Consider the following 14806-nt stretch of genomic DNA (forward strand, 5'->3'; position numbering starts at 1 on the left):
ATATATCACGTGTAAATTTTTGCTTTTTTTGAAAAAATAATATTTGAATTTGGAAAAAAAAAAACAAAAAACTTTTCCTTCTTAATGCCATAACCAATGATAATGAGGAGCTTAAGAATCTGATTCAAATTCTATTACAGATAGATGGAAGGAAATATAAGTCATCAACTAAAACTAAAAAGCTTTGAATCCGATCCTTAGCTAGCTTGTTTGCAGCCAGTAATTAAAAAACTTATTTCCCCTTTGTTATGAATGGGAAATAGCTTCAGAGGTCAAAGAATTATGCATCCACGCCCACACCATAGGGATAAAGGACGACAAGAGTCTAAAGATGGACACCCGATAATAATAATAATATGATGATGATGGTGATTAATCGGCTCAAGAACGTACAGCTGACACATCGCCAGACCTGCAACTCTTATCATCAAAATCCCTACCCCCATTTTAGTAGCCATACCTACCCAATCTTGCGGGCTTATAATCTTATAAAAAAAGGAGAGATATGAATATGATAGACTTACTATAAAAAAGGAGAGAGATGCAAAATAATGATTTTGCGCTTCAAACAAGAAGATTCAGCAAACCATGATTTCTGATTTACGTGATGTCGTCACTTGTAAATTAAAAAAGTATAACTTTTCAGAAAATGCATATGCAAAGTAAAAAATAGGTCATTTTTAATCAAATGAGTCCTTAGTAACTTATTTTTTATTCATACACATTTTCGTTGTACCAAAAAAAAAGAGAAAAGAAACCACTTCCTCAAAAAGTTAGGAAAAATAAATAAACATTTTAATCAAATACGTTTTGTTTATTTTTTAAGACCAAAGAATAAAAAACCAAAAACCAGAACAAGAACAAATACCTCCTAAATGTTTCTCCTTTCAACTAACTCTGAGTATAATAAGCATTGGTTATCAACTTGTCAAACCCAAAAGTCGAAGATAATGAACTTTTAACAAGGTACGGAAGCTATACAATAAGAGTACCAAGGCGCAGAGAAATTTTACACAGCTAACTTCATTTAAAATTAAACAGGTAACCACATCTTACTGTGCTTATTACAGATGATGCCCATAATCTTGGCTGACAAGCTAATCAAATCCTGAAAGTTAAATAAGGACCAAGACAAGAATCATCGTACATTGTTTTAAACTGCACAATGGTCAGGATTTTAATGACACTCAGCATCTAAGCACACCAAGGTTGTCAACCAGTGCGGATCCCCCCCATAAATGTCCTAGGATCAGGGCAGTTTCCCGAGAATTGAGCCTGTGAGAAGTCAAAACCAGGATTCTGCAAAAAGTAATACTATGATTAAAAACATTACATCCAAGAGGAAAAGAATTATCTTGTGGCAAAATTTTGAACAATATGGATAAGATTAATACTACATAGATACTCAATTCGTTGCTCATATGATGTACCAAGTTAACCAAAACAAAATTATTTAAAAGGCAAACTTAGCAGTAAACAAAATGAGTCGTGTCATAGTCAGTAAGCACATACTGATCTAATTGCAGCTTTGCTTAAATGACAAAGCATCTTCTGAACATTTGACCTAATGTTCACATACTAGTGTAATAACCCATACTAACAATATAAGTCCTTACAGATTCATTATAAAAATAAGGGTCCGAAGCATTGGACATATGACAATCATAATCACGGGTTTATATAACAGAATTGGTAGCAGTTCCAGTATCGAACTGTATCATCTCATATTGGAGAATTTCACCCAATGGTACCCTTAAAAGAAATCATAAAATGACTCAAACGAATACTAATACAAGAGTTCAACTAAGATGCATTCATCTAGTTAATTTAACAAATTATAGTCGTCTAAAAGATATAATAACTAAACAGCAAGAAAGACCAAAAACACACCTTATTTTACATAAAACTTTTGAAGCACCCCTAGTAAATAAAATAACAAATGAAGTGTTTAAATGTCAAAATAAAAGTATTTTGATGCTAAGCAAGAATCAAGGAGGCTGGTACGAAAGAAAGAGAGAAGAAGTGTTCTGCAGCTCCGGGTAAGTGAGATTTTTAGCAGAAATTTAAAAATTGTAGTTCCAGGATCTTCATATCAGTAACAAATGTTGCAGCTATTGTGTAACAGGTGCATCGAATTCTCTCTATCCACTGCCTCTGAATCCAAATTCAGTCCTATATTGCCTAATCCCACATTGGTCATAAAATTCTGTTATACAATCTGTCTCAACTGCTTTCTAATATTTGTCATGGTATAATTGGTTTTATTGCACAAACCTGGAATCTGGGATGATTCCTGAGTGCAATATACAGTTTTTAACTGTTTGATAGAGTAGCAGTGGAGTAGCCAACAAAGAATAGAAAAGAAAAACCTTTGAGTTTCAAACAATTTAAAAGACATGAAATAGTTCCCAAATTGCAAAACACATTGAATGTCTCCTTTGTCAGACTTTTAACCAATCCTCAAGACATAAATGATCCTTCTTGATGGATCAAAAAGTAAATTGGACATTTCTTAAAGGCTCAAATTCATCCAACAATAAAGTTATCATAGCACTTCATTACATACAAACAAAAACTCTCAACTCCTAAATTCATTCAACCAAGGGGCTCGGCTTCAAGAACACTTTACACTGCAAGGTTGCACCAACAAAGTACCTAAAATTTGTTTTCATACAAAGTATTTGACTTGTAGCTAGCTGCTAAGTGAGCACTTCGTTTGAAAGAAAATAGGTCACAAATGAACACGGAGGCTTTAATACAGAAAATGAGAGCCCGAAATAGAATGTTTGGAATAAGATTGCAAATTTTATATGGAAATAGGTTCATTTTGCCCACCCTAAACTTGGGTCAGAAGTTCAAAATGCCCATTTTAAATTTTTTGGCCAAAAAACCCCGTAACTTGGTAAAATAGGTTCAAGAAGCCCACCTGTTGGGCTGAAGTTATTGTGTGTAACACACAGCTGTACAAGGTCAAAAGAAGAAAAAATAAATCAAATTTAATTTTTTTATATTGATCCTTAATAGTCAGCGATTTAGTTCTGCATTGAATTTAAGGACAAAGGTTATTCCAATCAATTTAAGACTAGCTCGGGCATTGAATTAGATACACTTTAGGCATGGAAAAAAGAAGCAAGCTTTACAGTACAAAAATCTGTCTGAAAGATATTGATGCAAGCTGGTATTGCTAAAACAACACAAAGCACAGTAAAAACTAACAATGGTTTGTTGAGCTAAAGAACAAATTGCAGTGATGAAATAAATGGCAACAATGTTTTGTCTAAATTGTTCATACTGAAGGACTGCTTCATGCAAGTTAAGGAGACCACAAGGGTGGACATTCTCTATGTCATATCCTAAAATTTTATGAGCTCTAAAGTTCTTTGTTCATGGTAACACTTCCTAAATCATTTTTAATCTTTAGTTAAGGAATAAAAGTCCCAACCTCCAACAAGGACAAGATATAATTTAAATCACTGACCTTCAAAGTTACCTATAACTAAAGCATCACAATTTCTACAGCATATTTTCCAAATAAAACATAATAAGTCAAAATATCAGTGCCCATACCATACCAACTGTTCTGTAATTAAGTTAAATTTGTGAAAAACAAAATGAATCAAAGCATTCTTCCCTAATCTGAAAGCTGAAGCTCACAATAACTTAGCATATCCACGTGGAACAACAAATATATCCTCTGATATGCATAAAGTACCAATTTTTATTTTCTTTCACGAAGCAAAAATGGCATTGAATAATCCCATTAGAGCGACATAGAGAAACCATTTACTGAGAGAGACTGAGTACTCCAATTTGAAGGCTAATAATCAGCACCAAGTCAAAAGAGAAACCATTTACTGAGAACTCCAAATTAATCTCACTCGCGTACCCACCTCTCACAGGAGCACGTGCGCTGATAGCCCAACACATAGGCTTTTTGAACCCTTTTTTTTTTGTGTAAAATTTTTGAACCTTTTTTTCCTGAGTTATGGGAATTTGGCCAAAAAATAAAAAGATGGACATTGCAAAGGTTTGGTTCAAGTTCAGGGGGCAAAGTGAACCTTTTTCCATTTTATATCATAGGCTTCGAGAAGAGGCTAAATGCATCAATCATCAAGAATGAGCATGCAGAACTCAAATCATACATCTAATCATCCACTTGGCATTATACTGAAATCTACCACATAAAGAAAATAGTTACTCACCTCTTCTTGAAATCTCTGAAGCATGAGACGCTTCTGTTCGAGATCAGTGGAGTAAGGATCCAACTGACCCTGACCCAATATAGGAGAAGACCATGTCTGACCCTTATCTCTTTTTTGCAGGGTCAAGTGCATTATATCATCCTCTGCAAACAACACCAAGCCCCAATTAATCCACAATTGTTATTATAAATTGTCAATATGAAACAAATAGCAAGACATTGCAGTTTATGCTAAATCCAAATGGAATACGACTAGTATACTTGACAGAATTAAAGGAATTAAACAGTAGAGAAATAAATAGAGTACCTAAAGTCCAAAAGGAAGAATCAGTCTTCACTGGGCAGAAGAGGTCATGCTGAAAAACCAAAAGAAAAAAACGTACTCCATATCAATCAAGAAACTAAAAGAATAAAATAAAAATATAAGGAATTAGAAAAAAAAAATGAAACAAAAGGAAAGTGAAATAATTGAACTGACATTGAGATAAGGAGGGTTGCCCTTGATGCCGACTTCAATATGTTTGGACTGAATCTTGCAGTAGAACAACTTTGGATGAACATTTGGAGGTAATTTAATGTAAATATTAACCTCGTCTAGGGTTTGATCCCATTCAAATACAGATTGGCCTAATCAAGAAAAAACAGATCAAAATGAAAATGAAATTTCGACAAATTGATAATCGTACAAGAAAATAAGATAAAGAAAAGAGAGGAAAATGAGATAAACAGAGACCGTTGTGGATGAATTGGTGGCGCTTCTCTGGAGCCAATTTCTCTGCCATCTCAACGCTTAGGGCTTTGTCTGTTTGTTTTCTCCCGACTTAACTAACTTTCTTTCGCTTCGCGCGGATTTTGATAACTTTCTCAACCTCTTGAAACTTCTATTCCCGAAATTCCTTCCTTGATTTTCACCGCACACTCTCCTGGTAAGTTTTGCTGTGCTAGTTTCACTTCAACAGCAATAAATATATAATTTATTTATTTAAAATTTTAATATTTATCCATATTTTTTTTCAATTTTATCTATATTTTTATATTTACATTTATATTTCTCTCTTCTATCATTATTTTAATTATAATTAAATTAAAATTTTTACTACACACATAATTAAATATTTTTCATTAGAGAAATGAAAAATAAAATGGAAGTATTATTCTAATAGTGGTGCAAGTATTACAGTAAAATTAAATGACAGGCTTTTAATTTTGAAAAGGACAATTTAGGCATTCTATTATGTATTTTTTAAAAATTAACATATTTCAATTATTTTTTTAATTCTTATAAAAAATATTAATGTTAATATAATAGTCTGATTTTTCTTTTCGTGTCGGTAATAGTGATTTACCGGTTTGTGAATAGTACCATCGGTCCGGGACTTGGTATTATTTTAGTCCGGAAAAATTACTATGCATATTTAATCTTTTATTTACTATTTTTAGAGCATGTTTGCATGATTTAGGCGGGTAGAAAATATTTCATGAATATTATTGGAGAATTTATGTATTAAATTAATATTATTTCTAGTGTGGTATATTAAGAAATAAATGAGGAATTCTTGTAGTGAAGTTAATTTAATTAATTAGTGGAGTGACATTATAAGTAGAAGAGAATTATTTGAGGAATATTTAAAGCCATTGAATGAGATTACTTAGGACTTGATCTTAGCCACACATTTGGCATTAAATGAGGAAGTAAAATTTGACTTTTGTCACCTTAAAGTTATCACCACCTAAGTAACACTTTCTCTTTCTTCTCTTCTCCTTCTCCAACGTCATTTTCATCTTCTTCCTCTTCCTTCATTTTCTTCATTTTCTTACCTCCAAATTACCACCAAGCTACCTAATTAAACCATGGAATAGTACTTAATTCTTAAGAATTAAGTAGTAGAAGTTGAAATTGGTGATTAGAGTCGGGCGTGACAGTTAAAGTGGAATGAAGTGAGTAATATTTTAAACAATTTAAAAATAATGCAGTTTTATCAATTGGTCTTCTTTAGTAAGAGATATTCAATTACAAAAGTTTTTACTAATTTAATGGATAAACATAACGGTATTCTTTTGCTCGTTAAACCTCTTGATGTATTAAAAATAATTGAGCTTTGGATTAATTAAAATTAATTATTTGGAAAGAGAGCATTTGTATGCTACTATAACAATTCTAATACTAAGATGTAAATAAAAAATGTATTACAATACAAAAGCTTTTCTTAATAATTCAATTACAATTTTGACTTGGTCAAATCACATCTTTAGAACTCAGTTCAAGAAATTTATGCCTCTCTTTTATTTAATACTCACCTCAAGTTGAATATATATTGCCAATGTTCAACTTACTCACTAGTGTTTGAATTGTGTTGAATGTAGGGAGCTCAGTAAAAAGATCTGCTAATTGTTTTTTGGATTTTAAATAAACAGATTGAATGACTGCAAGCTGAATCTTCTTTCTTATAAAAGAAGTAAGATTCTCATTTTGATTGATTTTGAAATTTTATATTTTTAAAAAATTTTTGAAAATGTGGATTTCATTCATATTTATTATAAGTATAAGATGTAATCTCTCTCGAACATAAATCATTAAATTTTTTTTATTTTTCTAATAAAGTATATTTTTTAGAAATCAAATTTTTGTTTCTACCCTCGTGAAAATTGAAGTAGCTTATCTCTCCAATTGATCTCCCTAATTATAAAAAACTTAACGAGTGGAAGGTTGCACAGGTTAGGAAATTTTATATTAGTTTTTTACTGCATTGGGCTGAACTTAGTGAAAACACCAAGCCCAAAAACTAGGCCCAACTAAAACAGAGTTGGACGTGTCCCAAGTCCCAACTCCCAACTGCCATAAAAACAAAGAAAGAGAGTTCAATCATACGGAACAAAAAAACATGGAATACAAGGATTTAGTATATCTCAGTTCAAGCCATCATAAATCATTTTCACTTCAATCCTGAAGAAGGAAAAAACATCATATGTTGGATGGTAAGAATAAGGAATGACAGAGAAAGAGAGAGAGAGAGAGGTTCAAGTGTGGAAATTTCCTCTCCAAAACTGGACTATTTGTTTACAAACACTTACACACCAATCATATTATCAAATGGCGTTTTATGCTTTCGTCCTTTATTGTTATTACATTACGTGCATTTTGCATCAGATACTTAAAAAAAAACGACAGCCGTTTGATTCTTTTACAGAGGAGGCCTTGAAAATTCCACGAAAGTTCTACCATTTCTTATAGAATATATATTGCCCAATGTTTGTACAATTCTTTCTTTCTTTGTTTCAGTATCAAAATTCGTACAATTAGAGAAACACACATATATCTAACAGTTTCTTAGAAATCTTGCGTTTTAGACAACTATTTAACGTTTTAGGTTTGGTTCCTTCTAACGTTCATTAATTAATTCTGCAGAGCTATTCATGAAAAATTTAGTTTTATTTGGCTTTTAATTAATTAGTCTGCTAATAAATATTAATAAATGTTTGCTTAATGTTACTTAAGTTATACAAGTAGTATATCACAAGTTCAAAACTCTAATAATATTTTAATTACCTTTTTTTTTTGGTATATATACATGTTTTCATATTCGGCCAAATTGGTATTCAGATAAAATTCTTTCAATATCAACGATTTTGCTTGATTAAAAATTTTTTGAAGATAGCAACCCCTTTGGAAGCTAATATAAAATGGAAATAGCCAAGAACCGGACAATTGCTTCCTCAAGCAGAAAAAAAATATAATTCAAGGCTTAGCTTATAACAGAAAATTCATGTATAAAAACAAAATTGTACAGGAATAAATTCATGAAACTTAATTAATTATGAATGACGAATTTATCAGGAAAAAAAATATTAATCCTCTACATAAACTGCCATTACTGTTACATCAACTTGTAATTCAATTAAAGGAAGTTTTTAAACAGCATAAATTCTACTTTATTTGATCATTTAAGAGAAATAAATAAAATAAGATCTATATATTTTCTAATCCCTCTCAAGAAAATATCTCCATCTTGCTTGCAATAAGCATAATTATTAGCTGAGTATACTTTTATGGCTGTTAATAAACCCTAGACAGACCAACAAGGTGTTGTTAGGGTGGTAAGCGATCTCAATTCCCATAAGCGTGAGAATATATGTTTTATCTCGGGAAGTATATTTTACTGGAAGAGTCAAAAGCCTTTGCGCTCTAACGCTCTCGGAAGATTAAGAGGTTATACCAAGAAAAAGGAAACCCTAGATAGGTGTGTTATTACTTACCGGGTATTTCCAGTTTTAATCTAAGTGCTTTATACAAGAAATTAAAGAATATCAATTGTTGCCACCTTAATACTCAATACTAATTACGTGGAGTTTCATGCAAGAATAGAAACAAGCATGGAAAATTCCAGGAAACTGCTTTAACATATATACAAATGGCATAATATAACTTTGTCTATAAACTTATTCTTCTTATATATATAAACACAATAACAAGCTAAGTTCTTGTATAATTTCCTTAACAAAATAAATGCATGTACAGAAATAATTAAGATTAGATTATATTTTTTCAGTATCAGTAGTTCAAGTTCTGCAACTATGGACTACTCACGCTACACTCATGAGGAGGTTTCAGACATCGAAAGTGGAAATATTAATGCTCCCCTCATGAATAATAATAATAGCAAGGAAGTGGTGGTTTTGAATGGAAATGGAAGAAGAGCACAGAATGTATCGTCTTCTATAATGCGTAAGAAATCCGACCCAGTTCTTGTTTCAAGTGTTCGGTTTCAAATACTTAGGCATTTCATGGCTAATCTTCAAGAAGTCATTCTGGGAACTAAACTTGCTGTGCTCTTCCCTGCCATTCCTCTTGCTATTGCTGCTGATTTTTATAGATTTGGTCGAGTAAGTTTCTACCTTCTTTTCATCATATTCATGCCTTTCATTTTGTATAATAGATTTTTGTTTTTTTTACTATGTTTATTGCCTATTAAAAATGATTTTAAAGGTAAATTTAATATGTTTAGTCATAAACTGCTTTATGAGTTGTTCTTTTGTGAACGCTTTTGGGGAGTTCAATATAAATACTAATTTATTATTAACTTTGTTTGTTCATCCACTTAGCCATGGCTATTTGCTTTGAGCTTGCTTGGACTCACCCCACTTGCAGAACGTGTCAGCTTCCTCACAGAGTAAGCCTGAAATCTATAGTATATAACTAGCGTTATACCCATGCTATGCATGGTTTTAATATATAATTTTTTTATTAATTATAAATTTTCTCAATTATAATATTATTAATTTTATTATTATAATATATGTATAATTTTATTTGAATTTGTTGCTCTATTCAACTAATCTTTTTTGAAAATGCAAATAAATTTAACTGATCTAAACTAATTATAAATGTCTCAACTTCGAAATTATTTAGTGAATTGCAATTTAAAAATTTAAAATTAAAAAAAATGTATTATAAAGCTCCCATTGTGAAAAACATATTCTAGCTATAGTTATTTAAAAACTATATTTAAAATATTGTTATATATATATATATATATATATATATATATATATATATATATATATATATATTATTCATTATATTTCCTAAGCGGCTTATTGTGCAAAATATTTATTTAAATTAATTTTAAATGACTTGAATTGAAATCAAAACATTAATGATAAATAATCATTTATTATATACTGATTGTGATAATTATTTATGTAAATTAATTACAAGTAATAGAAAATTAAAAGATGCAATCCTATTTGGTTATGTGCTTATATATTTGTGCTGTACATATATAATTTAATAAATATTGATTTTTAATATTTAATTTTAAATTTTTATATCTCTGATTTGTAGATAAATAATTTTAGAATTTGCAATGTTTAAATTTAATTTAATAAATATAGTTAAAAATTTTATAAATTTTAATTATGATAATAAACCATTTTTGAAATATATATAATAATAATAATAATAATAATAATAATAATAATAATAATGTTACAAAATTAAAGCATTTATGCTTTAATTTATTATGCTTTAATATATAATAATAAATTAAACATTTAATTTATTATGTCTTAGCATTTATGTTTTGCATTTATTTACAAATTAAAGCATTTGGGAATCATATGTGCCATAACTTTTAACTTTTCTAATCTTTAGTGGCAATACATAGTAATTCCACTTAGCACTTTCTAGGGAAGAGATGTCTGCTCTTTATATATATATATATATATATATTGATTTTGTTTCACATATAAAAAAAAGTAGGGGTTGCTGATACTCTTTTTTTTTTTTTTCTGATTTTATAATTTTCTGATTTTATAATTTTCAGACAAATTGCATACTTTACTGGTCCAACAGGTAACGAAAACTGATCTTTCTACTTTGAGTAATAATTAATAATTATAATTAAGTTTTGAAACCCCATAATATTAATTATTAGAAATATTGTTGAAATGCAGTTGGTGGGCTTCTTAATGCAACATGTGGGAATGCAACAGAAATGATAATAGCATTATTTGCTCTTTACCAAAACAAAATACATGTTTTGAAGTATTCTCTTTTGGGTTCTGTCTTGTCTAATCTCCTCCTTGTTCTTGGCTCGTCTCTTCTTTGTGGAGGCTTGGCTAATCTTAGAAAGGAGCAAAGATATGATAGAGTAAGACTGATCACCATCTAATATCCTTTTTCCTTTAAAAAAAAAAAAAAAATAGTCTTAATTGAATGTTAATTACTTATGGCCTAATAATTTTTTTTTTCGTATTAACAGAAAATGGCTGATGTGAACTCACTGCTACTATTATTGGGGTTATTATGCCACATACTGCCACTAATGTTTAGATATGCCATCGGAGAAGGCATTGTGACTGCTCACTCCACTCTTGAGCTGTCTAGAGCAAGTAGCATCCTTATGCTTTTAGCTTACATTGCTTATATCTTCTTCCAGCTTAAAACTCATAGGCAATTGTTTGAATCTCAAGAGGTGATTAATTAATAATAACAATTAATTTTATTTCCTCTTACTGTGTATCCAACCTGTTAAAAATGTCTTATATATATGGGTTTCCATGGAATTGTAGGAAGGAGAAGAAGAGGAAGAAGAAGAAGAAAAGGCAGTAATAGGATTTTGGAGTGCGTTTTCTTGGTTGGTTGGCATGACATTGATCATAGCATTATTGTCTGAGTACGTTGTGGGCACAATTGAGGTACATTAATTACAATTCTGAATCACTCAATTGTCTTTTTTGAGTATTATTTGAACTCTAAGTTTATGTTCAAGTCAAAGAGTGGAAATTACCAATTAAGCTTGTGAATCAGGCTGCATCAGATTCTTGGGGAATTTCTGTCAGCTTCATTAGCATAATTCTGTTACCAATTGTGGGAAATGCAGCAGAACATGCAGGATCAATCATTTTTGCTTTCAAGAACAAATTGGTATAATAAAACACACTATTTTTCTGATTTAACCCTTAAAAAATTACTTAAAACTATCTACTGTTTCTTGATTTTTTGTTTTCTTGGTATTTTTGCAGGACATTTCTTTGGGTGTTGCACTGGGATCTGCCACACAGATTTCAATGTTTGTGGTAATAAACAATTAGTAACCTAAACATAAAATTATAATTACCAAGTCAAGTAATCTTGTACCAAAAATAGAAAATGGCGACATTTTTTTTTTTCCCTTTCAGGTCCCTTTATGTGTTGTTGTTGGCTGGATCATGCATGTGAATATGGACCTCGATTTCAGTCTTCTTGAAACTGGTTGTCTCGCTTTCACAATAATTATCGTAGCCTTCACTTTACAGGTTTACCCATCTAATCATTTTTACTAATAGTGATTATCTATTTTAATTATTTGTAGGATTTAATTATAAATGTGATACAATTCTGTTAATCTCAGGATGGAACTTCACACTACATGAAAGGAGTGGTTCTTTTCCTGTGCTACATTGTCATTGGTGCTTGCTTTTGGGTTCACAAAATTCCCCAGAGTAAGTACTTTTTAACTAAATTATATTTACATTATAATTCAATGTTTTACAAAATTAAAGCCTAATAACCCAGCAAAAAAAAATCTAAATGCCTAATACCAGTCGTTGCTTCTCTTAATATGATTATTTTTTTAATGATTAGGTGAAATTACTGTTGGAAAACCATTTACTGGAGTATTTGCTGCTTAGCTTGGAAGTTCATGAAGCATTGGAAACATTTAATCGGCTTTTTGGTAATTCGAGATTATGAGTGGTAGAGCTATTAAAAAAAAAAAAAAGGAATTGGAAGTTTTTGGAATTAATGGGAATTGAATTCCACGAAAGAAGATGGAAGAAAATGTTTTGTATATAACTCTGTTTTGAATTTACGTCCTTGATGATAATAAGGGTTTTGTTACTGATTATAAGTTTAAAACAGTAGCAAAAGTGGTAATGGAATTTTATTTTTCATTTTTTTTTCCTCTTTCACTTGTATTTTGTTAATTAAGTGATTATTGCAATGTAATGACATGAATAATCAAAGAATGAAGAAGAATTCTTTTGACTTATCTACTTCCATTTTTACACCAACAGTTTGAACTAGTTTTGGAGTTCAGTTCTCTCCTTAAAAAATTCTCATGTACACAACATATGGTTCATGCATCCTTCAATAGAGAGAATCAAATCAAGATGGACTGTTTTCCAGTAGCTATTAAAAATTATGATGAAGATGGTTCTTCCGATTCTATTGGACCTATGAAACGGTAAAAGAGGGAGGGAGAGCAGACTTTCCATTCCCTACGAAAAATAAAGAATTGTTAATTTTGTAATTATCAAGAAACCTTGTTCTTGTAGGCATATACAGCCACTAATAAGCATAGGGAATGTAGCTTGGACATCTGTGGACAAAGTTAGAGATAAAAAAAATAATATTTAAAGCTTCATTGCGACCATATCACCGGCACATTAACGGCCAGAGGTCACAATCTGCCGGTAATCAACCCATCCTCTGCTAATCTTTGACGCCGCAACGCAACTATGAGCTACGTTACCATGTGCTTCTCTCTAATTTTATAATATTCATATTTATATATAAATATTTTACTTTTAACATCTAAAGCAATCGATTTAAATAATGGCGTTTCCTATCTTAATTATCAGTACCCAATTATTGACTCGCAAAGGAACAGGACAACTCGTTCGGTTCATAATTTTGCGATTAACACTATTAGAAATAAGGTCCTCGAAATTCTCTATATATAGCTGCTTCAAAGTTCATAAGTTGGTCATGAGTTGTGTGAGAATGGCAGCTAGAGAAGAACCCATTAAAAATGTGGCTATCATTTTTGGGGTTACTGGGCTTGTTGGGAGAGAGATAATGCGAGGATTACTCGCAAAATCAAAATGGGAAGTTTATGGTATAGCTAGAAGGTTTGAGAGCTTTCCTATCAAAAATCCCAATTACCACTTCATTTCATGTGACTTGCTCAATGCTAAAGAAACAGAAAAGAAGCTGTCTATTGTGCAAGATGCGACTCATGTATTTTGGGTTACTTGGACAGGCCAATTTCCTCTAGACAGTAAAGAATGTTGTGAACAGAACAAGATCATGATGTCCAATGCCTTGAATTCTATTCTCTCTACTACAAAGACATTAAAGCATGTTTCGCTTCAAACGGGAATGAAGCACTATTTATCACTACAACAAAAAGATAATAATGTCGAAAGAGAAGTTTGCTTATATGATGAGGATTGCCCAAGAGCAAGCCAGGGGTATAACTTCTACTACGTTCTTGAGGACTTGCTGAAGGAAAGACTAGCTAGTAATAAGGTGGCTTGGTCTGTTATAAGGCCAGGCTTGTTGATGGGTAGTTCTAATAGGACTTTGTACAATGTGATGGGTAGTTTATGTGTTTATGGAGCCATCTGTAAATACTTAAATCTTCCTTTTGTGTTTGGAGGGACAAGAGAATGTTGGGAGGAAGTATGCATTGATGGGTCCGATGCTGTGTTAGTAGCTGAACAGCATATTTGGGCAGCTACTAATGATGAACTATATTCTACAGATGGTCAAGCATTTAATTCAATTAACGGCACAAGTTTTACTTGGAAGGAAATCTGGCCAATTCTTGGAAAGAAGTTTGAAGTACAAGTGCCCAAGAACATGTTCTTGAAAGATTTCTGGTTTGAAAAAGCAATGAGTGACAAAAATAAAGTGTGGGCAGAGATTGTAGTAAAGGAAGGATTAGCTGAGACAGAAATGGAAGATTTGGCTAATTGGGAGTTCATAGACATATTGTTTCGTTGTCCGATGAAAATGCTAGGGAGTCGAGCAAAAGCTGACCAGTTGGGTTTTACCATGAGATGCAAAACATTGGATTCAATCCTGTATTGGATTGATTCAATGAGGGATGACAACTTAATTCCTTAGTATTTACCCCTTTTAGAGCTTTAATTTGGATTTTTAATTTGGAAAATGTCATTCTGTTTGACTGCTCTGAGTTGTTTTGTTTTCTCTTTGTTTATGAGATATGAAGATCATAAATATATAATATATTTGTTATTTATTAAAGCATCTAGACTAGAATCGAAGATGCCTCCCTTGTTCTCCAACTAAGCGCCCACAACTTCTTACTGGTCTTT

The 14806-nt window shown here is 31.2% G+C and overlaps 3 protein-coding genes across 3 annotated transcripts; 2 read left to right on the forward strand and 1 right to left on the reverse strand.

The window, feature by feature from the left end:
- Positions 1-1007: 1007 nt before the first annotated feature.
- On the reverse strand, positions 1008-5098 carry LOC105630408 (HSP20-like chaperones superfamily protein). The gene is made up of 5 exons (XM_012212215.3): positions 4935-5098; positions 4680-4828; positions 4509-4557; positions 4203-4345; positions 1008-1299 (listed from the first exon to the last, which is right to left on the reverse strand). Exons 1-5 carry the CDS (start codon positions 4981-4983, stop codon positions 1213-1215), a joined length of 477 nt encoding a protein of 158 aa, XP_012067605.1. The 5' UTR covers positions 4984-5098; the 3' UTR covers positions 1008-1212.
- Positions 5099-8677: 3579 nt separating this feature from the next.
- On the forward strand, positions 8678-12732 carry LOC105630414 (vacuolar cation/proton exchanger 3). The gene is made up of 11 exons (XM_012212226.4): positions 8678-9082; positions 9302-9369; positions 10525-10553; positions 10655-10851; positions 10963-11175; positions 11273-11398; positions 11511-11627; positions 11726-11779; positions 11882-11998; positions 12094-12184; positions 12327-12732. Exons 1-11 carry the CDS (start codon positions 8774-8776, stop codon positions 12371-12373), a joined length of 1368 nt encoding a protein of 455 aa, XP_012067616.1. The 5' UTR covers positions 8678-8773; the 3' UTR covers positions 12374-12732.
- A 734-nt stretch (positions 12733-13466) lies between these two features.
- On the forward strand, positions 13467-14804 carry LOC105630425 (NAD(P)-binding Rossmann-fold superfamily protein). The gene has a single exon (XM_012212238.4). It carries the CDS (start codon positions 13467-13469, stop codon positions 14592-14594), a length of 1128 nt encoding a protein of 375 aa, XP_012067628.1. The 3' UTR covers positions 14595-14804.
- The last annotated feature ends 2 nt before the right edge of the window (positions 14805-14806 follow it).

This window comes from Jatropha curcas, chromosome 5 (genome assembly GCF_041381405.1).
Source record: "Jatropha curcas cultivar XTBG-Jc1 chromosome 5, XTBG_Jcur_1.0, whole genome shotgun sequence".
NCBI classification, from domain to species: domain Eukaryota; kingdom Viridiplantae; phylum Streptophyta; class Magnoliopsida; order Malpighiales; family Euphorbiaceae; genus Jatropha; species Jatropha curcas.